The 27,926-nt window shown below is 33.2% G+C and overlaps 4 protein-coding genes across 4 annotated transcripts; 3 read left to right on the top strand and 1 right to left on the bottom strand.

Annotated features, from left to right (window-relative positions):
- The first annotated feature begins 15,875 nt into the window (after nucleotides 1–15,875).
- On the top strand, nucleotides 15,876–17,822 carry LOC143546289 (ethylene-responsive transcription factor 2-like). Its single transcript, XM_077037987.1, has 2 exons — nucleotides 15,876–16,477; nucleotides 17,049–17,822. Exons 1-2 carry the CDS (start codon nucleotides 16,340–16,342, stop codon nucleotides 17,580–17,582), a joined length of 672 nt encoding a protein of 223 aa, XP_076894102.1. The 5' UTR covers nucleotides 15,876–16,339; the 3' UTR covers nucleotides 17,583–17,822.
- A 3,221-nt stretch (nucleotides 17,823–21,043) lies between these two features.
- Nucleotides 21,044–21,911, top strand: LOC143546310 (oleosin Cor a 13-like). The gene has a single exon (XM_077038006.1). The coding sequence runs from the start codon at nucleotides 21,153–21,155 to the stop codon at nucleotides 21,720–21,722; it is 570 nt and encodes a 189-aa protein (XP_076894121.1). The 5' UTR covers nucleotides 21,044–21,152; the 3' UTR covers nucleotides 21,723–21,911.
- A 760-nt stretch (nucleotides 21,912–22,671) lies between these two features.
- On the top strand, nucleotides 22,672–24,399 carry LOC143546311 (stellacyanin-like). The gene is made up of 2 exons (XM_077038007.1): nucleotides 22,672–23,117; nucleotides 23,220–24,399. Exons 1-2 carry the CDS (start codon nucleotides 22,952–22,954, stop codon nucleotides 23,612–23,614), a joined length of 561 nt encoding a protein of 186 aa, XP_076894122.1. The 5' UTR covers nucleotides 22,672–22,951; the 3' UTR covers nucleotides 23,615–24,399.
- Nucleotides 24,400–25,326: 927 nt separating this feature from the next.
- Nucleotides 25,327–26,622, bottom strand: LOC143546309 (cyclin-U4-1-like). Its single transcript, XM_077038005.1, has 2 exons — nucleotides 26,315–26,622; nucleotides 25,327–25,825 (listed from the first exon to the last, which is right to left on the bottom strand). Exons 1-2 carry the CDS (start codon nucleotides 26,620–26,622, stop codon nucleotides 25,549–25,551), a joined length of 585 nt encoding a protein of 194 aa, XP_076894120.1. The 3' UTR covers nucleotides 25,327–25,548.
- Nucleotides 26,623–27,926: the final 1,304 nt, after the last annotated feature.

A 27,926-nucleotide genomic window follows, 5' to 3' on the forward strand; every position in this document is an offset into this window, starting at 1 on the left:
TTATATTTTAATAAATTAAAGGTTTTCACATTTTTTTAGTCCTTTTCTTTTTAGTTTCACATTGAAAATCTTTTTATGTTTTTTAATATGTTGACGTTGAGTGGTGACGTGAGTTTATTTTTTATTTTTAAATTTTAATATAATTAACGTTTTTTTATTTTAAAAATTTAACTACATATATTGTAAACTCCGACCCCCACATCTTATCCTTCATTTCTTTCTTGACGCATTAAATTATCGGTGAGACTCGATTTGAAGAATTTAGTGACCCGATTTAGGAAAAATTTGCATGATTGACATAATTATATCACCTTTTAAACTTGATTACTATTTTATGACATGATCTTTTTTTTTGAACGACTAAATGTTAGGCATGGATTAAACATTTACCCTAACCACGTAAAAAATGTTGATGATAAACCATATTTAGGAGACACAATATTTTATACTATTAACTTAAATATAACCAATTTTTATTGTATCAGCCTGTTTTAAATACTTAATAACAAAAATCTAAATATCTATGCATAACCTAGTAAACTAGTAGGGTCAAGTTATTTTACAAATAAAGATTGAAAAGGATTTGTGGTAAAAAAAAGTAATTAAAAAAATCATAACTTAATCTATAAATTAAAAAAAAAAAAATTTAAGCTAAAACGTTTCTCCCTTTGTTCTTGTTAAAAAACACATTGTTGCGAATAAATATTATTGTGTTTTTTTACATCATTGATTGTATCATTTTTTTTACACTATCATTGTATATTTTTTCCCTAATATTGTTTATTTTTTCTTTAACATTGTCATGTGACTTTAAACTGTCAAATAATGTTTACTAATTTACATAAATTGATTTTACGAAAATACTCATAAACATAATAGAAAAATTAATGTTGATATCAGAAGATGAAATTGTTACAAGCTTTAAACAAGGGTTGCAATGTAAAAGTTTCCTTTTTACACCGAATGTTTTAAATAAGTCATAATCACAATTCACAAGGACTAAAATAGTAATTTACTCTATTTTAACATATTGCTATATTTGAATATTAATTAATTAATTTATATTCTATTATCTCTCTATATTTTTTTAGTTTGTGATTTCACTATGGTATTTAATTGAAGCTTATTTGGTCAAAGTAGAAGACCACTCAACCTCTCATGTTCAAAGCTTGACGTTTGACTTTTTTGGTCTTCAATCTCCTTCATAGTTTTCTTTCACATATGTAAATTATATATTCTTTTAATAATACATAGAAACTCTATAAAATAATATACTTGGGACCATCAAAGTTTATTAATTAAAAGAGTTATTAATTAATCAATAAACTAATAATTATTAATTTATATATTAATTAATATTTTATTAATTTATAGTACAATACTTAGTTTACGAACACCTTTCAAACTTCTACTTAATTATTGTATAAAATGCATACATCAAATGAACGACCCAATTTGAAAAGAAACTTTTATTCTCCAACTTTATTATGCTTCTTGTGTTCAATGTATTACTTTATGGACATTAAAAATATTTTCTATATAAATACAAGATCAAAATAGGTTAACACAAACAAATCATACACACAACATGACTTCCCATCTTAAAGGTGTGAAAAAAACAACAATGACAGACAAGATTCGAAGAGCATTGTGAGAGACGAGATTCAAAGGGAAATTGATTTCAACAAAAAACAAAAGACAATTGAGTCATTTTTCTAGAAACCTTCATAATCATTCATGTAATATGTTATATATAAGGAATTATTAATTTATATTTTATATGGGGTCTAAAGAAATTATCAAAAATGTATTATCTTATAATTTTAGCGAATTATTAATTTAGCACCCTATCTCCGAGTCGGGACCGGCAAAAAGTATTATCTTAGAGAGTTTATTAAATAATCGAGTATTAATTTATCGAGTTTCTACTGTAGAATTTTTTCCTATCTAAAATTAAATTTCACAAATTCTTATGCCTGCAAGATTTTAAATTTACTATTACATTATTGGGACAAATATTGTATCACTAGATCACTAGCTACCGGATCATAGATTCATAAATTCTATAATTCTTCTTCTTTAAAATACCAATCGCCATATGAATACCATTAAGGAAAGTATCATCTTGCGTAAAAAAAATTTGTATTATTAAGTTTATATGTTGTGGTTTAAAACTTTAAATAGCAATGACTTGTTAAAGCGTCACATTACTTTTACGTAGGTAGAGATGTATTAATCAGCCAAACCATTAGCTTGGACGTGGTTTGTTAACTAGTTTAACTACTACTTATGATGGTGGAAGAAATAAAAAAAAAGAATATAAAATAAAAAAGTTTGATTAGTATTTAGTTGTTATTGGGTGGTCCCACTTCCATCCGTTAAAGAGCTCATTATCACTTCAACAAACCTCTGATAACACCGTCCCCTTAATGCCTTGGAGTTATGGCAGGCGTTAAGGTGATGATCAACGTTAAGGAGATGATGTGACAGCTAAAACATCGACGCTAACCAACCACAATGACCAGCTTTAAGATTAATCGTTCATAGATTAAAATATTAAAAAACTGTTCGACAATCACTATAAAACGTAGATTTCTTTTGATATATTTCCCATGTCCCGAAACTATCGTTTATTTACTATGTTGTTCCCTTTCTGTTTTGCTTAAAAGTTAAAAGTGGCGTGTTGGAGGTTTACATGCCATTGAATTTGTGTATGTATGAATATAGTATATAGATTAGAGTGACGTTGAATACCTAACTACTTTTGAGGAGAAAAATATTAGTTGAAATGATCTGTTCAATATGCCCGTACATCTGTTTTCTTGATTTCTAAGAAGTTTTGAGAAGAAAAATATTAAAAGCAACCCTTCCATAAGAAGGTTGTATGTGTCCTTACCAAAACTTCTATTTTTTATTTTTTATTTTTAAAACACAACATGCAACGTATTATAATAAAATAAAAATGGTTAAAAAGGTACCAAAGATTTATTGGTTTTTTTTCATTTAAATATATGTATATATTACGCTCCGCAATTATAGTGAAGTGTCTAGCCCTAAGCAGGCGGTGTATATAATTGTAATGGTGCGTCTAAAATTACAACATGTGTCTAAGACAAGTTACCCATATATATTTTGTACATGAGCCATTAAGCGAACTATAAGGTTTATAAACTTATAATAATGCAACAAAATCACTACAACGATGCTTCTAATTTTAAAAACACTTTAGCCATATTTTATACATGAGAGAACGAATAACGCTTTTACCCAAAAATACATGTTTTGAGACCCTGATCCTTCATACACGTTAGACATACTTCTCACTTTGTAAATGAGTGCCATTAAATAATAATGAACTAAACGAAACACTTTGGGGTCTTTCCTTCATATTTTAGTTAATGGTTGAAATCTTTTTCTCATGTCATTTTCACAACATGGATGATGGATTCATGGTTTCTTCCATTTGTCCGTTCCGTGATTAATGAGTTAAACATTCTTTGTTTAGTTCATAAAAAATTGATGGTTCTTATACAACTCACAATGTAGTTTTTATTTTAGAAACGTTCATGTAAAATTTGATTCAATACCAGCTTGAAGGGCCCGAATAGTTAATACGGAAAGTATAAGCGCGATACAAAAGATCTCAATGAGCAGTTTGGAGGAGAGATTTAAAGTTAAAGAGGCAATCCAGTTTTCTTAGAGTATAAGTTTGTGTCATGTATATCTTAATGTTTAAGATAAAAATTGTTTAGCATTTATATTATAATAATTAATTGTTTTCCGGTTTGAGTAGGATTAGGATATTGGGTGTTAATATAAACTCATCAATTGTTTTCGTTCTAGTTGTGTTCCGTACTCGTTTATGATTAATAAAAGAGCCGCTAAATCATACAATATTGTGTTCGATCGGTTTCTTGATTCGCTTGATTGTATAAGTTCAATAGGGACAACCATTTAAACCATCAATCCGATAGTGTAATTAGTTTTAATTCTGATTTGTTTTCAAGACGTTGTGTTTAGGGCCGTGAAAGTAGACATATTCTAGAACTTGAATATTATTCTTAGAGACTGAAAATGTGAAAATAAGATAGAAGGAATAAAATGGTGTGATACATTTTCTTCGAGTTTGTCAGCATGGACATTTTCTTTTCAAAAGTGAGGAAAACCCTTGTCAACCCTTCTTTTAAACAAAGTCAGCATCATTAATTTAATAAAACAGTTCTTTTACACATTAATTTACATTAATATTTGTGTGTTTCTTTGCACAAGTGTGTTTCGATGAACATTGGTGCCTTTAATGTTCCGTACAACCAACGTGTTCGGTCATGAAACCATAGGAACATACATGGCTATATATCTTTCCAATTAATGCATGCATAAGCATTTGTTGTATGCAATAAAGTATTCGTGACTTCTGGATACTATAAGGTTCAACAATTTTATTCAGAATACGCAGTCACAAAGATTGGACGAAAATGAAAAACGAGTAATTTACACAACCGAACAAAAAAACAGAGTGGCTGGGGCCACCCCGTGCCACCATGAAGCTTCATCCCTATCTATATCATGTCTTGTAACATTTTTAAGCAAATCATACATTAGTAGGCGAATATAACAAGATGAGTATCATAAGTAATGCAACCTCATATATCATCAATGTTTTTTGAACACATCAGGAATGAATTAGAGAAAAACTCACATTTAAGTGCATGTGTTACCGGAAATCTCTACCCAGGTAACAAAAAAGAGACGTCAGCCTCTAGCAAAGATTTATGACAACGATACTTGTCGGCATGAAGAGTTAAATGATATATATTTGTTACAGATAAAGTTTCGTAATAATAGATATATTGGTCACTTTTAGATTTGTTTTTTCCTTTAAAAAACTAGATGAAAAGTCTTGGCTTTATTATTGTTATTATTATTATTATTATTATTTTACGTATCATTTAAGATAACATAGGCAATAATCCCCGGTTGAACTATTAAGTGGTTGAGGCGAGTCGTCTAAACTTAATTTAAAAATTAGAGTCTTAGGTTCAAATCCCACGTATGATAAAATATAAGTTTCAGGTTGTGCCATGAGATTTTCTCAACTATGGAGGCCGATGTCCTCCTGAAGGTGGTCTCCGTCTCTTCAATGCTCGGGAATGGAGATGATCGGATGGACTAGTAATGCCAATAACCGTTAAGAAAAATGAAAGAGAATAAAGTAAAAGGGATATATTTTGTGGCATACTGATATATTTTTTTAAGAAAAACGCATCACACAAGAAACATAATCTATCACCCTAGGTAATTCAATGGAATATGCCTTTTTAAGACTACTTTTTTACTTTTAAGAGTTTTAGGGATATTTTTCTATATTGACTGATGTTCAAACTAGCATTCTTCTAGTTCTTTAGGAAAAATATCATATACTTTTGCATGTTTGAGATGATTATCATTTGACGGTCATATTTTATAGGCGTAATTTTCAATAAACTATTTTATAAATAAGTTAATTCGGTTACATTCTAACATTAGTAGGTTAAATGTGTATTCTTATAAAGAGAATGAAAACGAGTTAATATAGCTACCGAGCTATATGCCTATATATATATATATATATATATGGGATGGTTCAAGAGAGAAATGATATTATTGCAAGAAATGCAAGAAATGAATATGGACCACTAGTTTTGTTTTAAGTTTTAAATGTTTAAAGCTAAATAAAGAAAGTATTAATCAATCTCTTTCTTCAATTAATATAACTAATAAATCATAATACTTATCTACTTAATTAATTTAACTAATTAAATTATTATAATTGAAAAATATTAAGAACTCATTTATTTTTATAACTATTTTTTGTGTCTTGAATTTTTATCCTACACAAGTATAATTTATTTATACATTAAAATTTCTTTTTAACCAAAACTAATTTCTTCCAACTCAATATATTAATATCCATCAAAACATACTTACATTATAATGGATAATACCAAAAAACTATTTTACATGTGTTTGCATTAAAAATCAACAAAAAACATACAACCTACACAAAAACGTATAATCTACACTTGTTCTAAGAATAAGACAACATATAACCTACACACGAAAAACATATAACCTACACTCAAAATTTATCATCAATGAAATACACACGCACACGAAAACATATAACCTACACACGAAAACATATAACCTACATACGAAAAACATATAACATACACACGAAAATTTTATCTTACACAAATACAATTTATTCATACATTAATTTCTTTTTATTCAAAACCAATTTTTCAAACTCAACATATTAATATCCATCAACACGTAGTTACATTGTGATGAATAATGCAAAAAACTATCTTACACATGTTTGCATTAAATGTCAATACAAGATATACAACCTACACAAAAACATATAATTTACACTTGTTCTAAGAATAAAAAAAACATATAACCTACATACGAAAAACATATAACCTACGCATGTGTAGGATATGTGTATCATTGTTGAGTCGAATTACATATGTAAGTTGTATGTTGTACGTTTTTATCGCTCAAAACAAGTGTAGGTTATATAACTTTGTGTAGGTTGTATACTCATTGTTTACATTTAGCGGACACATTTGTATGATATTTTTTATTATTATTTATGACAATAATTTTTATAGGCATACCAATTGAAATATATATATATATATATATATATTATATTTTGATAATTTAGTGTTAAAAAACATGCTAATTAAATTGAGTGGAAATTATTTTTTTTAATATAAAGAATAGTATTATATGAATAAATTGTATTTATGTTGAATAAAATGAAGAATGTGTAAATAAAAAATAAAAACTAAAGTAGTGTTTTTATCTTTTTAAATGGTGGACCGCTAGGGGCTTCGTCCGTTCGGAATAGTAGCCGGCTCGGGCTACCTTTGGCCAATGGGGGCCGCGTACGAAGTACCCGACGTTACTTAGTTGGTCGATCAAAATAAATATTATAGTTAAATTAGTTAGATATATCAATTTGAAAGAGATTTATTATGGTTATATTAGTTAATTAATTGGAGAGAGAGAGTGCATCTATTGTTGCATTTACATCTTTTTTATTTATTTTTTAAATATTTAAAACCTAAAATAAAACTAGTGGCTCATATTTATTTCTCTCATTTATTGCAATAATTTGATTTATTTCTTGAACTTAAACATATATATATATATATATATATATATATATATATATATATATATATATATATATATATATAACTAGATTTTATTCCCGTACTACAAGGTTGTTTTACATTATTCGTTTATAATATTTATATATTTTTTAGATTCTAATTTTATTTATTGTAAAAAAATTAATAATATACATGTGGTTTGATGATAAAAGAGTTTCACAAATAAATGAGATGTTATAACCTGATTTAAAAGTTATATGTGTTTAGTGATACTCATGACCCGTTATTTTTTTTTACTATAAAATTGTTTTTTAATTATAATTATAAATTATATATATTTTTGAAATCAAATATTATTTTTTAGTATATCCATATTTATAGTTTCGTGATCTCCATCTTTCCTGAAGAAGTTTTATTACAACATTTTGTTAAGTATGTTAGGGTGAAATGGTGTTTAAACTTTAAAGTAGTCTAGTGTATGTCAAGGGTATTCTCAACTATTTGTAGCAAAGTAGGGTTTTTTTTTGTTTTTGTAACATCGTTGTCACGTAATCGAAGACGCATTTACTTTTTTTTTTTAACGGCCAACTAAGAAACGCCGGGTACCCCGTAAGCGGCCCCCATTGGCTAAAGGTAGCCCGAGCCGGCCACTAGTCCGGACGGACGGAGCCTCTAGCGGTCCATATGTTGAGGGATTCACCGGACAAAACCCGACCCCCACGCCCGCCAAACGGCACGACAGCGAAGAGCCGGTAAACCGTGTAAGATCAGGACTCGAACCCTGACAAGCCAGGGTCATCCCTCATATCTCCCATTTAAGTTGGTGATAGTGAAGATGCATTTACTAGCTAAGCCAATAAAAATGTGTAATGATTTAACAACGTAATTTAATATATTTTTTTAAGTTATATTATTAATAAATATGTATGATGACTAAAAAAAAGTTGTGACCCCATTCACAAACAACCCCCCCCCCCCCCCCCTCTCTTTCTCTGCGAATGCAATGGCTGCTCTTCTTTAGCGCCCCTCTCCCTACATAATGGTGTTTGATGCCTGTTTGTGGTAATGTTCTCTCGTTTTCTTAATAAAATTTCTTGTTTTAAGAAATTATTTTCTACTTAGTTTTTTCTTCTTTAAAAAGTCTTAATTTGCTTCTAACTTTAAATTCAAAAATCTTATTGTTTAATTTTATCCCGTATGTAAAAGCTAGTTGATTTGATTTAAATCTTTTTGCCTTGTTACCTTGTTATCTAGGACCAATTTGTAGTCATGGTGATAATTATGACTGTGTGCTTTTAGCATTGAAAAATCTTGGAGGTATAACATGTGATTATGACGCTCAAAAGTGAAAACCTAGTATTCAACTATGAAATTTCTAAGTTCAAAAGCATTCCAAAATGTGGAAATTTAGGATCAGCTTTTCGTCCACTAGTGCCCGTCGAATCTTATTATCATCATTCATCATAACCTATTTTTATTGAACAGATTTTTGATAACTTAAAAGCTTTATAACCTTGCACTTCTAAGAATTTAAATAAAGGGCAATGATCCAATACAATAATTCGTTATCATACATTAGGTACACAACTCTACAAACTTACCCGATTTCAAAAAACACGTGAGCCCTGTGCGCGAGAATACTTCCGTCGTTTCCTCACCTAGAGTTGAAATTCATCATCTCGTCGTTCAAGCTTTGAACTAATTTTCCAGATAATCGATCTCTTTCTATATCAATTCATGTTTCCTCGATGATTGATTCTTGCCTCAATCATCAAAATGTGTTAACCTTTTTGAAACTGATACATGAAATCACATCATATGATCTTGAAATAATCAATCTATATTCAATTAATCATCAATATATATAATAAGCAAACACATAGGGATCTTCAATCGAATCAAATTTTGAGTTGAGCATAACATGGTTTAAGTTTGAACGTTGTAGGTTTTAACATCGAATGTATTAGGTTTTAACCTTGAACGTTTTAGGTTTCAACCTTGAACGTTTTAGGGTTTTGGAATTTGATTAATTTGATCGTATTTGTTTTTTCTAACCTTGAGCGTGATTCACGTACCTAAATATACATTAAACAATTACTATACGTAAACTCACCCTTTTAAATATGTTGTATAGAGGAAACACCATATGACTAGACTTATAGATTTAATGTTAGGATTAATAATAATAAAAAAAAAAACAATTAACTTTCTCATTTTTCTCAAAAAATTCGTTATAATTTTGGTATAAAAATTCCCGCATGTGTGAAAAAAAGTTACGTACGAAAAATGTCTGTTAACCAGAAATTTGCTATGTTAAATTAAAATTTTACACTTGTCTAAAAAATATCTACTTTTGAAAAATATCTAAGAAATGATATGTTACCTTTTAACATGTAAGGCCCCGTTACCGGTAGCCCTACTTTCGTGTTGGATTTACTCATAAACGCAGTTCTAAATATCAGAGTTAATTAAAACATTCGCGGAATAATATAATATTAATAAAACATTTCATAGCAATCCAAAACTTGTCTTAAACAACCAACTTGTCTTTCAAAATAAACGAAACATTAACGTAAACGTCTTGAGTCTTCCGATGCCAGCCTCTTATTCAGTGCCACGTGTCTCCTCAAGCGAGCTGCCTCATCCTACTCACCTGCGTGCATATTAAAAGTCAGCTACGCTAAGTGAGTTCTAGTTAACATACATTATACAATACACACAAACTTATACTCTTTCATTCATACTTTCATACTTTCTTTTGTACTAACTTGCTTTCATATCTTACGTTATAAAGAGCATTACGCCCTACATTCCTCGAGTATTATTAGGGCTCGGTACCCTCCTTCCTCGAGTATTATTAGGGCTCGGTACCCGGTACCCTCCTTCCTCGAGAATTATTAGGGTTCGGTACCCTCTTTCCTCGAATATTAGTAGGGTTCGGTTCCCTAGTTCTCGAATATTAGTAGGGTTCGATTCCCTCTTCGTTACCATACAACCATACTTCATAGTTCATACCTCGAGTATTATTAGGGCTCGGTACCCTTTTCGTAACCATACAACCATACAACCTTCCTTTCCTTCTTTTATAAATTTTATCACGTTCATACACATAAGCATACATATCATACTTACCTTATACATAGCGCTACATCCTGACAGTACGTGCAATATCCGAAGATCGTTCACGTACCATCAAGCAATCATTCATACATTTCACATTATTCACATAAGGCATACACTTATCTCTTAGGATAAGCGTATTAACAAACATATTGAGTATGCACACAGCCCCGAAAACATAACACATAAATGGGGCTAGAAACTCACCTGAATCCTGTTACGCTCTCTGTTAATCGTTATTCCCTTATTGAGCTGTGCACGGCTAACTGTATAATATTTACATGTATCAATTAATTACTACTACTCATGTTGTATTTATATCTTTATATAACCCACAACGAACGGGGGTCCGGGGGCAGCGCCCCTGGCAGCGGGGTCTAGGGGCGGCAGCCCCTAGCAGAGTCCAAGGGGCAGAGCCCCTGGCTGGGGTCGAGCTGCCAGGTCAGCTTGGAAAAATTTTATTTCCATTAACTGTCTTAACACATTTTTCATTAGGTTTTTAATTTACTTTCTAATTTGCTAACTCCAGCGAACTTATCATTAAGCGAACTTAACAATAAGTGAACTTAACATTAAGCGAACTTAAGCATAGGCGAAGTTAGTGATCGGCGAAGTTAACCCTAGGCGAACATATGCCAGGCGAAGTTATCATGGGCGAACTTATCACCAGGCGAAGTTATCAGTTAGGCGAACTTGTCACCAGACGAAGTTATCAATTAGACGAACTTGTCACCAGACGAAGTTATCAGCTAGGCGAACTTGGCCTTAGGCGAAGTTATCAGCTAGGCGAACTTGGCCTTAGGCGAAGTTATCAGCTAGGCGAACTTGGCCTTAGACGAAGTTATCAGCTAGACGAACTTGCTTGCAAGCGAACTTGCATGAAGGCGAAGTTATGGCTTGCAGGCGAAGTTGCCCAGCTGCCGTCTCTGTTCAAACTTAATCACCAAAATCACCCTTATTTCATCGAGAATTTCTTGGATATTACGTTAACTAACTCCGCGATCATTCCCATGGCCTAGTTCGGGTAAAACTTAGCCCGGAAAGACATAAAGTTTGGAGCTTTCGACTTAAAACGTTTAATAACAAGTCACCGTACATAGCCATAGGTTTGTCAAGTTCATTTCCAACATCAAGTTTGTTACTTTACGTTTCGTTTAGACCCGATTTACTTAATGTTTAAGTTTCAAAGCTAACCGATCCTAAAAACGTAAACTTTGAGGTAAAAGGCATACCTTTACGCGTTCGGTGTGGTCGCGGTTTGCTTGGTTATCTCGTATCTAGCTCGTATATCGAAGGTCTAATAATGGTTGGCTTGATTTTGGTCTCGGACGTCTCTCTCTCTCTCTCTCTCTCGGCCGAAATATAGTGTAGTGTATGTGTGTGTTTTGAATGTATAGAGAATAAGATGGAAATGAATGATGGTTTAGGGTTTAAGGGTGGTTTAAGAGGATATTTATACCTCTTGAAGCCCATGAGCCTAAAGCCCATTACCACTTAATCCACCTTAATTTATCTAAGTCCATGATCCAGTCTTTACTCGATATTAATTAATAACGCAAGATCACTAAACGTAACTTTCTTTATTTAACGTTATAATATTTTAGGATGTTACATAACATTTATAAAAATTCGTTGAACTGAAATTCTATACTTTGAAAAATATTGTATAGTTTTATTTTGAAGAATTTAAAAGGTAGCAGGTACTATATACAAGTGTTAGCATAAAATTTGGTTGAAAGACTTTATCGTGTTTTTTTACGAGTGTATAGACTTTTATTCGTCAATATTAGGTTAAGACTTTTTTGAAATAAATACAGACGTATGTTGGAATTATATGATATTAATCTTATTTTTAATTATTGATTATAGATGATATTCATATTTTTAAATATTGATTATAGCAAGTAAATTCTCAAAATTTTCTTTAACTATAAGTTTTAGAAATTACTCGAGTCACCTTCCACAACAGCAAGTCAAGCCTGCAAATTGAACCATATTCTTGAATACTTTTAATTAATCAAACTTGAAAACCCCTGTACATACCAACAAATCCAAAGCTTGAACTCAATCGACCCACCCTACAAAGCCGCAACTTCTTTCGTGGTCCTAGAGATGTCATATTATATATATGATGTGCGAACAGATTTGGCTGCCAAAATTAGTTGAAAAAAACATATATAGAACATTGATTTCTAGTGTATACATAGTAAGTTTATTAACTAATTAAATTAATCACATTTTAATATATAACTCATCTATCATGGTTGCATGTCGTTTGTGATTGTTTTGAGCTGGAAATGAAAGCGTAGTCGTCATTAATCTAAGGCACAAGTATGTGAAGAACATAAGCCTGACAAAAATGGGTTTGAGGCCGGGAAGTTGAGGCCAGGTAAAAAACGAACTGGTTTTAGAAAGTTGCACTTTGTTTGAGTCTAAACGATTTTGAACTAAAATTAGTTTGGTTGAAATGAATCGTTTTAGAAATAAGTATTAAATTAAAATAGAACTTCCATACGTTTTGACGGATAGCGACAACGAAAACGGCAGTGGTGTTGTCAACAGTGGATGAGGTGGCCATATTCTGCGACCGACCACAGTGGTTGCACTTGTACGTGGACGTGGTAGCAGGTGTTTCAGCTAGTAGTCGGGTCTCTATGAAACTGCGCCAATGCTCAAATGATATCTCAAAGTTCCTGTGATCACTTAAAAGATTGTTAGTTGGGTACCTTTTGCTAAGTTTTTTGGTGACGTACGTGATCAATATAAAGCATATACAATGAAATGAAATAATGACTTTTGTTGACAAACAAATTAACTAGGATAACGACAATGACAAATACAAATGGGTCACGCATGCTTATATATTCTTTTTCTTGACAAATATGTTGCGGTGTTTCCAGCTAGGTTCCCTAAAGTTAACGTCGTTGATTATTTGTTTATTAAGTTGAAAACGGCAAAGGATTAACTAATAATTACGCCAAACAACTTGTTAATATCTGATTAATTAATATCCTCAAATCTTTATCTTGAAATTAATGAGGATTTACTGATTTAGTCATAATTTAATCAGCCACACGATATTTTTATCAAAAGGCTGCAAAAGGTAGCAAGGAATCTAGGATATTTTAGTTGGTTAAAATAATTAAAAGAATTGATCAACCAATAGTTGATAGTTATTAATTAGTTATAGCGACGAATTAAAAGATATAAAAAAAAGTTCAATGAATATAAGGCATTACACTTGTTTTAGGTCAAATTCAGTTGAATAGTTGAAAATTATATACATTTCTTACAAATATTCAATATATGTAGTCAAATGTACTAAATTCCTAATTAAAACTGATGGATTATATGTCAAATCTAACAAAATGATTTTCTTAAATAGTTTTAAACATTAAACAAGAATATCACACATGTACAAGGCACTAATATGTATGGGTGGGTGCCACATGTTAGACTTATTATGTTTAATTCACATATATAAACAAGTCACGTTTAAATTGACGTTTAAATTGACATGTTTAATAAAAAATAGTGTTCGAATTGCAATAAAAATTAAACGGATAACTGTTAACCCGCTTTCTAATGCAGTTACTTAAAGAAAAATCAATGAAATACAATTTCTATATAGCATTATGTAAATTTTCATAGAATAGAAATTAGTTTTGAAAACATAAACATAAGATTGAGTGCTTTGACAAACCTTCAGGCACACAGATCAAATCCAGCTTTCATGTCTAAAGGTCCATATGTGCTTTGCTAAACTTTCAGGAGCTCAAATTAGGTCTGACTTTCTTGTCCAAAGGTACAATTGAACTTTTCAGTACCAACTTTGCCCGGTAGCCTCAACAAACAGAGCCATCTATTTCAGCCTCGTTCTTATAAGCTCCTTTATATAAGTATGTTGTTAAAACAATTTCGACAATATCTTTATATAAATTCAACTATTTGTGCACACTAAGATAAGCGTCCATGTACAAGTTAGCACCTAAATTATCTTTTGCGTACATGTTCTTACAATATAACATTCGGATGTACAACAAACTCGCATTTTTATAACTAACATTCATTATTATGACGCATGTCCAACTTGTACACACACCCCACGCATATTGCCATATGTTTACACATCACATATACCCATTGTTTATATTTTTGCGTTTCGTGGGTACTCATCTAGTCGACCTAGGACAATATATAATTCATTATAGGACCACCTTATCTAAAATTCTTGGCAATCAAATAGCCGAGTCACACACGCACACACACACACACAAGTGTGTATCTTTCCACCTTAGCACATCATCTACCCAACACTTTATTCGTGATCACAAGATCATACATAGTAGTTTAAAATAGAATTTTAAACCTATTTTCAATGCTTTGAAATAAAGAAGCGTTATCAACCCCATGAATTATATATACATGTATAAATGGGCCTAGAAACTCAAATTATCGTGCACACCCACATAGATCTTCCTATTATTTGTTGCTAACCACCTAGTCGGCTTTTGCTTCAGTTTATGGTTGGCCATTTGTATCTCAACCGTGTCTCAACCTTTATATGCCCTTGCCCAACTTCAACAACCTCTAAGCGTTCATCACAACCCTTGAACTTAATCAACTAGCCTTCTTGTCGACCCTTCTTTCTTTCCTCGGTCGAGCACCCCATTTTCTCCTTTTTTTTTCACCCAATCTAACGTCACTCCCTCTATCTTTCTTCATTCTTTTATCTCGACTATGCAACACAAGAAAGTTTCCATCCTTTGTACTCTTGGCGGAAAACTCCAACATAAGTGGATGGTCTCCATAATTCCAAATGATAACCCCTACATTCATTAGATCATGTCAAACCTTTAATCTCATTTGTAAGTTAATTAAGTCTAGGAATTTCATTATTCCATGTGACACACTATATCATTGCCCCAAACATGTTTATTACTGTCAGAATATTAATATAGCTAGGTAGTCCACAACACATGCACATGTCATGTTATAAGCTATCTTGTTTAATGCCACACTTCTTTTACTAACCTTTCTTTATAGATTTATATCACATCTAATTCCCATCCAATCTTAAGTCACATATATCACATTATTAATCCCTTTAACATCAGATATCACATGTGGCAATTTAATCACTTTAGGACAAATCAGTAGGTTACTCAAACCAATCCCTCATGATACACTAGCTAGTTCATTACATTGTTACTAGTTTAAATTTATATCACATTTTAGTAATTGACTAGTCATACTATACGCTTTAAATCTCTGTATCAATAACACGCTAAAATAAAACTGATGCTAAAACAACTATACGTGCATACTTTCTTTTCCGAGCTTTATGTCACGGGTCAAACTTCCTGATCTGTGTGACACCCGAAAACCAACCAACGTGTCCCGCTTATGATAATGACTATGCTTTGTCTTGGACTCATCAGGTGATCGCTTTGCCTTGGACTCATCAGACGAGTAGCAACAACTCGCGACTAACAATCTTGCACAAGTGCATAACTAGGCATATACGCGTCGATTATCATGCTAAGGCTATGCTTGATGAAGTCCAATACTAACCAATAAACTCAAACATTCAAACACCACAGGCAATTCGATCTTTAAATATTCAATAAGTGACATTTGCCTGTCAATCATCATACTACCTGAATAAAATACTCATTTCATTTTATAATATATCACGCCTAAATAATACTTCATAATTGTATATACTTTATATTAAACAAATACATTAACTTATGTGGTTACCAAAACCTCAATGATGGATTGATGCGTCAAGCCATGACGTCGTCACCCTAATGGTCCAATACATTAACCACGTGAATTCATATTAATATTTTTCTTTTGCAATTGTCGTTACAACTTGCCCACTTGTCCACCACACTCATCACAAACTTCCATATCACCCTCCCACTTTTCCAAATATTAGAATCACCCCTCACAATCCATTGCATATATATATCAACCATCCTCATCCTTCCTTCCAAAATCTTTTTGATCAATTCTTTCCATTTCATTTTCATCCAAATTACAAAATGATGCAAATTCCGTCCTACGGATTGGATCCTTTTAACGTGACCAATACAGGCGATGTTCCGGCCTTTTGCCGAAGCACGAGTTTCAGCAGTCTCATGCCATGCTTGACCGAAAATTGGGGTGACTTGCCGTTAAAGGTAGTTAAACTCTTTAGTGTGTGTAAATAGTTGTATAATAATTAGTGATTAGTTAACGTATAATAATTATTGATTAGTTATCTGTGTACGTATATTTGCAAATAGTGTAATCATGTAATTAATCATAGTGTAATTAACTATGCTATAATTACACTACATGATTCTCAGAGTTAGTACGTTAATTTAGTTTGTATTACATAAAGCTACCAGCATTCTCATCCCATTCCCCATCCTTATTCCTATAATTACACTAAAAAACACTATATTTCTTTCTCCTGTTCAATTAAATAATATTTTTTATACCTTTATCTTTACAATTTTCTCTCTCCTCTACTTACAATCAATCCAACAAATATTAAAAAATAAATAGGGGCAAACAATGTTCCCCAAATGTTTCCCCAAATTTACAAAAAATCACTACATTTTTCTCTTTACCCTATAATTTACACTCACAACCCCACTCAAAATCACTCAAAACCTCACCCTATAATTTACATACTCTCCTCACATAAATTTAGGGGGTGGGATGTGAATGCTCTAACATTTATTAATTACATTTTTTCTAATAAAGGTTGATGATTCGGAGGATATGGTGATTTATGGCATTTTAAGTGACGCCGTTAGTGTTGGATGGACTCCGTTTAATATTAGTGGAAGAGAAATAAAAGCCGAGCCGAGTGAACCATCGACGGAGCCGAGCCGACTAATACAAGTTAAAGCTGAGCCGACTAATTTTCCCGTAGCTTCGGCGAAAGTAGAACAAGTAGTATCAACATCCATCTCATCGTTGCCGGCCAAGGGAAAGCACTACCGAGGAGTGAGGCAACGGCCATGGGGCAAGTTTGCAGCCGAGATAAGAGACCCGGCAAAAAATGGCGCGAGAGTGTGGCTTGGGACGTATGAGACGGCTGTGGAAGCCGCAACAGCTTATGATATAGCCGCTTTTAGGATGCGTGGCTCAAAGGCTTTGTTGAACTTTCCACATAGGATTGGCTTGAATGAGCCCGAGCCGGTTAGAGTGATGACCAAAAGGAGATCACCCGAGCCGTCAACCTCGGGCTTGTCGGCTTCGGTTAGGGGCTCGCCTAAACGGAGAAATATTTAAGGGTTAGCGGCTGAGCTAGTGGAGCCAGAAGTGCAAAGCCGATCATCAAATGTGATTGAAGCCGTTACTAGTTAAAACTGTTGATGTAGATATTATTTGTGCCAAATTGCCACTACATGAGGCCCATGGGCCATGGGACGACCCGGGTGCTAGCGGATTTGGGTTGTCAAATGCCAAAAGTACCCTGCTTTCAGAAAGGGTCATGTAAAAAGATTTGAGGGCATAGATGGAAATTTGCAGCAATACCCTTTTGGGGTATATTTAACTACAATGTGTGATCTTTGGATGGGTGAAAGTTTTTTTATTTTAATATTTTCAATTTTATTTTAAACAAAGATGATTTAAAGTTTGATCATGACGTTAATACTAAAGCACAGTTTATGTACTATTGTTTATAATTTAATTAATACCACTAGACGAATACGATTATTATTCATAGTTAAAAGACAAACCGATTAGTTATCAATAATGACATATTTTTTAGAACCATTTTTATACATTTATGATATTTTTTCAGTTTTTTTTTCTTTTATGTTTTAATTATTTTTAAATGGCGTGAACGAGTTTTTCTTTTAAGGCTGAGGGGTGTGGGGGGCGTTAATGGGGGCTTTAATGGGGGCTCCAACCAATAATATTATGACGTGTGGCAAAGAGAGAAGCTGGATAAGGGGGGTGTTGGAGCCCCTGGCCCTGGTGTGGAGGGGCTCCAGCGAATTTTTTTTTAATTTAATAAGAGCCCAACGGCTCTTTTTCTAAAATTCAACAAGCTCCTCTCTCTCTTCTCCCACTAACAGGCTCACGCCTGCATGTTTTTTTGCGCTAGCGCCCCGTTAGCGCCCCGGTGGTGTGGTGTTAGCGCCTGGGGGCGCGAGCGGAGGGGCTCTAGCGCCCCCGTTGAAGCCCCACACCCCTCAGCCTAAGAGGTTTCATCACGATCTTTTAAAAGTCAATTATAATAATATGTTTTATACCTATACTGCATAATTAAACATTCACAAATCAAGTTTAGGCTACCCACATTGCGGTACCCTGTCACGTGGTTGAGGTGTGCATGGCCGCACGACCATCTATGGGACTATGATGAGGTTTGCTCGATGGGTTGATTCCCTTTTGTAAAGGGCGACGCCCATTAAATGCATGTCGGGCCCTTTCGGGTTGTACAAAATTGTACCAAGCTGAATTACTTTGAGGCAACAACTCACTTGCTAGTTCCGGTACACAAAAACACCACACAGGGCAAAAACCCAGAACTTAGTTCCGACCTTTGCAATCCAGCCGAAAGAGAGCCACAAGCTGGCTTCTCCTTTTTCGACGTAGCCGGGTTGACATGGCAAGCGACAACAACGGTTTAGTATAATACAATCAACCTTATTGTGTCAATTATCAGTGTATACAAACATATTTCAATTGAAGTTGTGAGGCAAGTAAAATAAAGTAATTAGTAATTACAGAAGCCCATTAATGTATTTGAGCCCAAATATAAATTAAGATCCAATAACATAATCAGACAAAAAAAATTCATGAATAAAGCAACTGGCAGTCAGCCACCACCTCCCTTTCTCTTTATAAACCACCATGCATGGCTCTCTTCCCCTCAACAAAAGAAGATCACCACCGCAACAATTCAATCATCATCAGCATTGGAGTGAACCACGGACACACCTGGTTCCCTAACGGCTATAATAAGTCGAGTTTTATACTTTATAGTGTCATGTATTTGATCTTAAATATGTACAAATGTATCCATGTGACAAAACATTTTCAGAATTTTATTTATAGTAATTGCATCACATATGAGAAACAAAAAAAATCATTAAACAAGCTTTTTCTAATGACGAACATGTATTAACTTGCGGGCTATGAAATCTCTTTCATAATCGAATTTTTTTCAAGTATAAATGTCTAATGGATAAACACAAACGAACTTTATATATTATATATGTGCTATATAACATGATTACTTACGAAGTATGACAAGCAATATGGAAATACTAGTGATTTGTAGATGTCAAAGTGGCGTTTGGAGTTCCTCCAAATACTTCAGTAGGAATTCTAAAGCAATGCATTCCAATGAAGTGCTTGGAGAACCTCTAAGAGACACTTGACCTGGTTCAATGTGTTTGGTGAATAAGCACACTCGAGTTATAGGTATATATAGAAAATTATTTTGCTGAAATGTTGGATCAATAGACCGATGCATTATTAGCTTGAACTTGGTTAACATTGTGTCTCTAATAGGAGTACATATTCTTAAAAGTTAGAAGTCATGGTGAGGACCATGTATTTGAGGACTCTTTATATTCTCATTCCATCATATATCCCGTATACACGACTAGGTTCAAGTTCAAGTTAAAGTTATAACTTCATACATATAGTCCTAGGATTCCTTACAGATGTATAATGTTTATAATCACATGTTATAATTAATGTTTATAATGTTCATTATTTCCTTGTCGTGTCACCAATTGTTTTCAATTGTTATATAATTTGAGAGCACACATGTACTGAATTTGTTCTCGTATTTGTTAACTACTCTAAAACTATAATATATCCATTCGGAGAAAGAAAATTCATTCCGGGTGGAAATAAATCTATAAATATATATAACTTTAAAGTATTAATAACCAGATGACTTATATTCTAGCGGTATCAATGTGTTCTCTTCAACTCTTCAAGTAGTTTATGGTTCAATATTATTGTGGATGAATGTTTAGATTTAAAGGTAGGTGTAGAGGGTGTACGAATTAAGAGTTATTGTAATTGGTTTTGAGCTATTTTCTTAATTATAAAAAATAACTAGTTTTATCTTTGAGTCATGTCAAACTTTTATGCTTTTAATATTAAATTCTTAAAGATGAAGTACATAAAAAAAGATCCACAGGTCCAACTAATAAAATAAATTATTCAAGAAAAACAATATCATTGCTATCGGTGATATTATTACCGGGTATGATTGTTGTTCACAATGACACAAATTGTTTTTTTTAATGAAAAAAACTAGTTTGGATTGAAAAATGGGTCAGTTTATTATTAAACTTTGTCAAATATGTTTGGCTGTTCTTTTTTAAAATGGGTTCGGGTCTCAACCCAATGGTTAAAAGGGAGAGGATCGGGTTTTACCATTTCGAAACCAAGTTTTTAAACCCAGTTTTATTTTTATTGTCTCTGTTTTCATCTAAGCTTCTGCACTGCTGCAAGCGAGCCAACTCCCAAGCAATTTTATCTTGGTCTGAAGCTCGCTCTCTCGTTTACAGACCAGGCCAATCCGGCTCGACTCATATATTAGTATCGAGTCAATTTCGAACGAGTTTTTATTAAACTAGGTTCGAGGGATCGTAGCCGCGAGTGGTACCGTGCGATATTTGATCAAGTAACAACACTAGGTACAGCCATACAACAATAGTTAAACGACAAAAGCCAGGTGGCTTCAAGATAACGCATGCAACCGTCAAATAACATTCGACTCTTGTACACGTGACATCACCCTTCACACACGTGTCACTCCCTCTCTCTTTATAAACCCACACACCCACCCTACTCATCACCTCAACACAACACATCATCATCACAATGACGGACCTCTACAACAAAGAATCATCAGGCTTCGGAATGCAACACCACAACCAGCCTCAATACTGGAACCCACAACACCAACGCCAAACCCAAAACCAGCAATGGAGTGGACAGAAGGCACACCAAGTGGTCAAAGCCTTAACCGCAGCCGCAGTCGGCGGCTCGCTTCTCGTCTTATCCGGTTTGGTTCTCGCAGGCACGGTGATCGCACTAACCGTCGCTACACCGGTTCTGGTCATATTTAGCCCGGTCCTAGTGCCGGCTTTGATCACCGTCTTCCTTTTGGTAACCGGGTTTTTAACAACCGGAGGGTTCGGTGTCGCGGCCGCTACTGTCTTCGCGTGGATGTATAGGTACGTGTCGGGTGAGCGTCCGACTGGTGCGGACACCTTAGACGAGGCTTCGCATAAGTTCGGATCGAAAGCCCGTGATTTTAAGGACCGGGGCGAGCATGCGGTCCGTGGGGGCTTGAGTTATGGAACTGGAGGGGGTATGAGCTATGGAACTGGAGCGGGTCATCATTCGGGTGGAGCTGGAATCCGTGTTGGAGGGGGTATCGATACTTAATCGAGAAATCGAGTTTGTGGTGTGTATGATCTTGCATGATGTCTCTGCCTTGAGGCTTAGTAATGTGTATTAGAGGTTAAATTTGTTTGTTTTTAAAGTATGGTAAGTTTAATTATCATGTGAATCATGTAATAATGAATCTTTATCATGTTAAGGTGTTTTCTTGTGACGTGAATAAAGAGCATCATGTGTTTTTATGTTGTTGTAAACTTGTAATTGCATTTTTGTTCCCAAAAGAAACAAACATAACACATATCCAAACCTAAGTATAACACAAAAATACTTAGAATAAAATTAGCCTATTATTGCAGTATTAATTATAGTAGACATGAAATTATAAAATTCAACATTATAAGCCCAATGTTAGCCTTACACAAAGTAAGTCTCAAATCTTATTTAGGAAAGTAAAATCTCATGTTAGTTTGCCTACGATATATGAAAATGGGATCTAAAGTTCTGACCAAGGGCTTATTTGTATATAGGAAGATAGAATTTTAAGTTCTGATCACCATAAATATATAAGAACGAGGAGTCTTGATCCACTTATGGATTAAGAACTCTTCATGCTTACAAATTACAATGAAGACTTACGTGGCAATTTGAGTTTCGACGATGACTATTAAACACCAAACAACCACAATGATAATCAAAAACCAAAAAAATAAAATGTATTGCGTATTTTATGTTTTTGTTTTTTAATTTCTAACAAAATAAAAAAAAAACTTTATTTTAGTTTATAATATTTGTAAATATATATAAAATCATCTTTTCTTTTACCTAAATCGGTTCACTGAATTCAACAATCTTACAATCAACACTGCCTGGCTTTTATTGGTTTGGGCTCTCCCCACCCTGCCTGATGGTGCAAAATCAACCTTATTACCCAACATGAAGCCTAACAGAACTGGGCTGCAAATCAAAATGGATTAGATGTTTGTGTCAACTTTTATGGGCCAAAGGCCCAAAACCAAAAGCCAGCCGACCTGAAATGAGAAACACAAGGATGTAGAAGTTTGGTCTAAAAGAAGCAACATAAACAACTACCAAGTGAATCTGGACCATCTTATTCTTACCTACACACTCACACATTGTTTTCCCAATGGATCATCAACCCAAGACCAAAGTTAACTTAAAATATATCATTTTCAAGAAATTAGGTAATCTAATTATCGAGCCATCACTTCATAGTTGATATATTAATATAACACCAAAATCATATATCATCTTCTATGGCAAGGCTGGTGTTTTTATTATTATCTCTTCTAGCCATCACCGGCTTTGCATCAAGATGTCTAGCCACAACTTACACGGTTGGCGACTCGTCTGGTTGGGACATAAGCACTGATGTCGATTCATGGGCTCAAAACAAACATTTTATCGTTGGTGATGTTCTTTGTTAGTATCTTATTATTATATCTCAAAAACACTTTGCCACGTTGGTACAATTGTATCAACTTTTGTTTGTAATTTGAACTAATATCTTTGTGCCTTTTGTAGTATTTCAATATTCATCAAGTCATAGTGTGGCTGAGGTGAATCGTGACATTTACGAGGGGTGTAACACGACCAATGTACTACAAGCTAGTAGTAATGGGAACACAACATTTGCTTTGACCATGCCGGGTGATAGGTACTTTGTATGCGGTAATAGGCTGCATTGCTATGCTGGAATGAAGCTTCACGTGGTTGTTGATGACAAGGCGGCGGCAGCTAGACCTGCAGCAGCCCCCGAGGCAGAGGCTGGTGGTGATTCTACTACCACTGACACCCCTTCTTCAAAAAATAAAAAGCCTTCATCACTTGTCCCTAATTCATCAGCTATTTATGTGCCTATCGGATTAAAGTCGTTACCTTTTGTGGGTTTTACATGTCTCCTATCTTTGATTATTTAAGAACTTTATGTTGTCTAGAAATTTTCTGTTGGTACGTTTTATACATTAATGTAAAGGCTTATGTTTTCGGTATATCATCTTCGATCTTCTCCAAACATAGAAAAAATTAAAAATTCCTGTTAAATAACTTATGATGTATGTTAGTTAAAATCAAACCGGTTCCTAGGGGTTCACTATTCAGCTGGTCTTATATTAAGGACTACCATTTTGAAACTTTTTGTTAGGATGCTTAATGATATAATTTATAAGTGAATTTTAAGTTGATGTATATTTTTGAGTTATATAATCATTTTCCGGCTGGTTGACATCTACTTGTTATACATGGATCAAAAAGACATCCGGTTCAACCCGGTTTAAGCATAACTGGCTAGCCCATTCCAGCGCGGTTTAGTGGATAAAACGAGACCAATGGCCTACCTGTGACTACAACTGAGCGGGTTACACCAATTTAAGTGTCTCCTTGTTAGGTTGATGTCTGGGATACGATCTTTGAGTCCCACGTCACATCTGTCCACATTTATTTGCCTTATTAATCTCCACTATTCGAGTTCTAGTTGTAGCAAATGTTGTCTTGATTTAATTCCATACACTTCTCATATATATATTCATGTTACATATTGCTTTGTAGTGTTGGCGGGCTAAATCATTCACCCCGAAACGACTTATAAATTTGTTTGTCAAAAACATTAAGCCTAACACGACTATTTCAAAATCATGTAATCGAAACAAGACCCGTTAATTTTATTTAAATTAACATGTCAACCCACTTAGAAATGGGTGTAAACAAGTTAGAGCTTTGTTAATTTTAACTGAACGGGTTACAAATCGACATGTTTAGACTTAATAGGCTAAAAATATCGACACAAACACAACACATTTAATTAAACTAATTAAACAAGTCAATTTGAACATAACATGTTTAACAAACTGGTTAATATCATGAACCTAAATTCTTATAGTTTTCATGTGATGTGAAGAATTGTTCCATCATCATGATTCATGTAGTACTAAGAATAAGAATGTGAAATGATTCCACTAACATGGCCGTAATGTGATGTACTCACAAGAGACCATGAAAAGTCATGAAAGCAACCTTCACCCTTTCACATGCAATCTCCTTTCCCCTACTTTCTTTTCCAACAGAAAAAGCGAAAAATGTTACATGAAACAAGGTACATAAGGCACAAGGTGTGGAAATGAAAAACATACCAGCTGATGGTGGACTCAAAATTTATTTTATTTTTATGGGTGATGAAAGGAAGGCTTCAAACTAATTTTTAGGAGGGCAATTCGAATTTTGACATACGAATAACATTAAAAATGTTAATAATAATTAAGATGGACGGTCGCCCCCTTATTCTAAATGGTAGGTCTGCTCCCGAACATACCGTGTATAATATAACTAATTATGTTTATGAGTTTGTTTTTCACATTCATCAATGCCTTGCACAAACAAAACCAAATATATGAGTTGATATAAATTTTATCTTTGTTCCTTCCTCATCCAAATATACGAGTTGATATATATTTGATCTTTGTTCCTTCCTCATAAGAGTTTACTAGAGGTGGTAGCCTTTTGACATTTTATATTAATTAATCGAACAATTTTGGTTATGTTTTTATGTTGTCTATTAGTTAAATGAACGAGCTAAAATTTAAACGAGTCACATGGGTTGAAAAAAAATTCCGAAGTTGGAAATATTGTGCTTGCATGCTTATAATGTTTGTAATCAAAGATTACATATACAAAGACATTCTATTAGATTCCAAAACACATTGCATATCCAAACATGTATGTAATCATACAATGTCAAAGACTTGTTTTCCACAATCAAGACAAGTCAAACAATGAGAAATTTGACTTTTCTGTTGTAAAGTCAACCCACATTTTGATCTTTAAAAATCACTGGTTGATTAATAATCACCATTACTCATTAAACAGCTAGTTGTGGATGATGATGACGTTGAGATTGACAATCATCTTCCTTGACGGAACAATGATCCGCGCCTATGGTAGGAACCGATGGAGACGAGAACATTGGAGGAAACTCCATCGTCATCTCTGTTTGGAGATAGATACAATAATCACAAAATGTGTTTTGTGTCACGTTTAACTGAAACCCCAATCCGAATAAGAAATCAACTTCAAGCAAGTTCATCTCAATAGTTGATATCCCTCCGACTTTAGCATAGTAAGCATTATTATAACATCTGAAACACCAAAACTCATTTAATTATAACAATCTCTTATAGAAAAGGAAAATAATTGAAAAAAAAAAGAGAGAAAATTGCATAAATAGTCCCTGTGGTTTGACCATATTACAAGTTTAGTTTCTAGATTTTAAAACTTGTTAACTTAGTTCAAACATCTGTCAGAAGGTTACACGTTTAGTCCCCACCGTTAATCCATGTTAGTTTCTAACAAAAAGGTGATGTAGAGTGCCATTTTTTTGAGTGTAATTGCGTCTCTTCAAAATGAAAACACGCAATCACACTCACAAAAATGTACATTGCATCACTTTTTCGTTAAAAAGTAACCTCGATAGACAGCGAGCACTAAAATTCACTCACAAAGTGTGTGAGCTAAGTTTGCAATTTTTAAAATCCGTGTACTAAACTTGCAATATGGTTAAGCAACAAGGACCATTTGTGCAATTTTCTGAAAAAAGAAAAGAAATTATCAAATTAATTAAGACTTACATGTCGTCCATGAATTTGATGGAAACAAGGACACTAGTAATAAGTAACCGATGAACATTGAATGAATCAATCGGTAAAAGCGGTTGTTTCTTCACGAACCGATCAAGATAAACATACGCAATGACATAACAAGAAGGGCTGCAATTAGCGTACTTAAAGATACGCTCTAGATATTGTTGGATGCTAATACCGGGACGAATCAGCCCATTAAAGATTGACAACTTCTGTGTGTGCAATGAACGGTTGAGATCGTTTAATTCCGCTACTCTCTGAAGAAGAGATGCTAATATGTTTATGAGGTTGGCCATTGGTGAAGAAGGTTGAGAAACACACAGAACACCGTGGGAGTGTGTGTGGTTATATACAAATAAGATGAGAGAATAGAGAACGCGTTGGAGTGAGCTGGTGACACTTTTTTGGAAGAATTCATGACATGCATGTCCTCAATCTACAGGTAAGCCTTAGCTTGATTTCTCTTGTTTTTTTTAATATATTTCTTTTTTAGTTTTAAAATTTTGTATTTTTGAAATATAAAAACAAAAGATATCATAGTTATTTTGCTCCAAAAATCACGCCGTTTGTCACTCTTTAGAAAAGAGTGTCTTCGAGTATTATAAATAAATAGTTATAATGGAAAATGAATACGGGTGGGTAAAAGGTTAAAAATATAACTAATTAATTTGTTTTTTGTTTAGTTAGTTGACAGTGATAGTATATACAGTAAGTATTTCAATTTATAATAGTTAAGTTTTATTTAATTACGTTACTTTAATTTTTTTTCTAACTACTAAACTGACTCTAAAGTACTAAGTACTAACATGTTTTATTTCATTATGTATTTTTTTTAACTATAAAAATGACTAGTACTAAGGACTAACATGTTTTATTGTTATAAGATATATTATTATTAATTATAGATACTAAGATTATATAACATAAATGGAATAAACTATTAGCTTTTTAGGGATTCTATGTATATATATATTATTTCTTTCTATCATAACCTTGCTTTTAGGTTTTGCCGTTAGAAAAGGAGAGGCAGCGTATCCTCTTGCCCGTTTATAATACTATTAATTTTTATTCCTCGTATTACAGAGGTTGTTTTTACATTATTCGTTTTTAATATTTATATACTTTTTTGGGTTAAATTTTATTTATTGTAATGAAATTTATAATATACTTAGAGTTTGATGATAAAAAAATTTCACAAATAACTAAAATGTTATAACCCGGTATAAAAGTTACATGGCTTTGGTAAGACCCAAGACCAGCTTATTTTTTATACTATAAAATTGTTTCTTAATTATAAAAAATATTTTAAAAAAAACCATATAATAATTTTTAGTATATCCTATTTTATAGGATTTTCACATCAATAATTTGGTGAAAATAATTTTTAATTTAATGAGATCTTATAACCCGTTTAAGGAATATATGAGTTTGGTAAGACTCATACCCGTGAATTCAGGTCAAATGCATGAGAAGCATCCATTTAAAATCAAACAAATCTGATGACTCCAAAAAAAGGGGGAGCAGCCACATCGCGACACATAGAATTTTTATTTTCGTTTATATATATTAGATATGTCCTTTTAATGTAACTAAATCCTTT

The sequence above is a fragment of the Bidens hawaiensis genome, unplaced genomic scaffold (assembly GCF_021521415.1).
Source record: "Bidens hawaiensis isolate Kalapana, Puna unplaced genomic scaffold, B.hawaiensis_p1.1 tig00014333_1, whole genome shotgun sequence".
Taxonomy (NCBI): domain Eukaryota; kingdom Viridiplantae; phylum Streptophyta; class Magnoliopsida; order Asterales; family Asteraceae; genus Bidens; species Bidens hawaiensis.

What these genes read in the sequence shown, in the direction of transcription:
- LOC143546289 (XM_077037987.1), top strand. Translation starts at nt 16,340, where the DNA reads ATGATGCAAATTCCGTCCTACGGATTGGATCCTTTTAACGTGACCAAT. An exon ending in GGGGTGACTTGCCGTTAAAG is followed by an intron (nt 16,478 to 17,048) that starts GTAGTTAAACTC and finishes TTTCTAATAAAG; the next exon opens with GTTGATGATTCGGAGGATAT.
- LOC143546310 (XM_077038006.1), top strand. Translation starts at nt 21,153, where the DNA reads ATGACGGACCTCTACAACAAAGAATCATCAGGCTTCGGAATGCAACAC.
- LOC143546311 (XM_077038007.1), top strand. Translation starts at nt 22,952, where the DNA reads ATGGCAAGGCTGGTGTTTTTATTATTATCTCTTCTAGCCATCACCGGC. An exon ending in TATCGTTGGTGATGTTCTTT is followed by an intron (nt 23,118 to 23,219) that starts GTTAGTATCTTA and finishes TGCCTTTTGTAG; the next exon opens with TATTTCAATATTCATCAAGT.
- LOC143546309 (XM_077038005.1), bottom strand. Translation starts at nt 26,622, where the DNA reads ATGGCCAACCTCATAAACATATTAGCATCTCTTCTTCAGAGAGTAGCG. An exon ending in ATCAAATTCATGGACGACAT is followed by an intron (nt 25,826 to 26,314) that starts GTAAGTCTTAAT and finishes TTGGTGTTTCAG; the next exon opens with ATGTTATAATAATGCTTACT.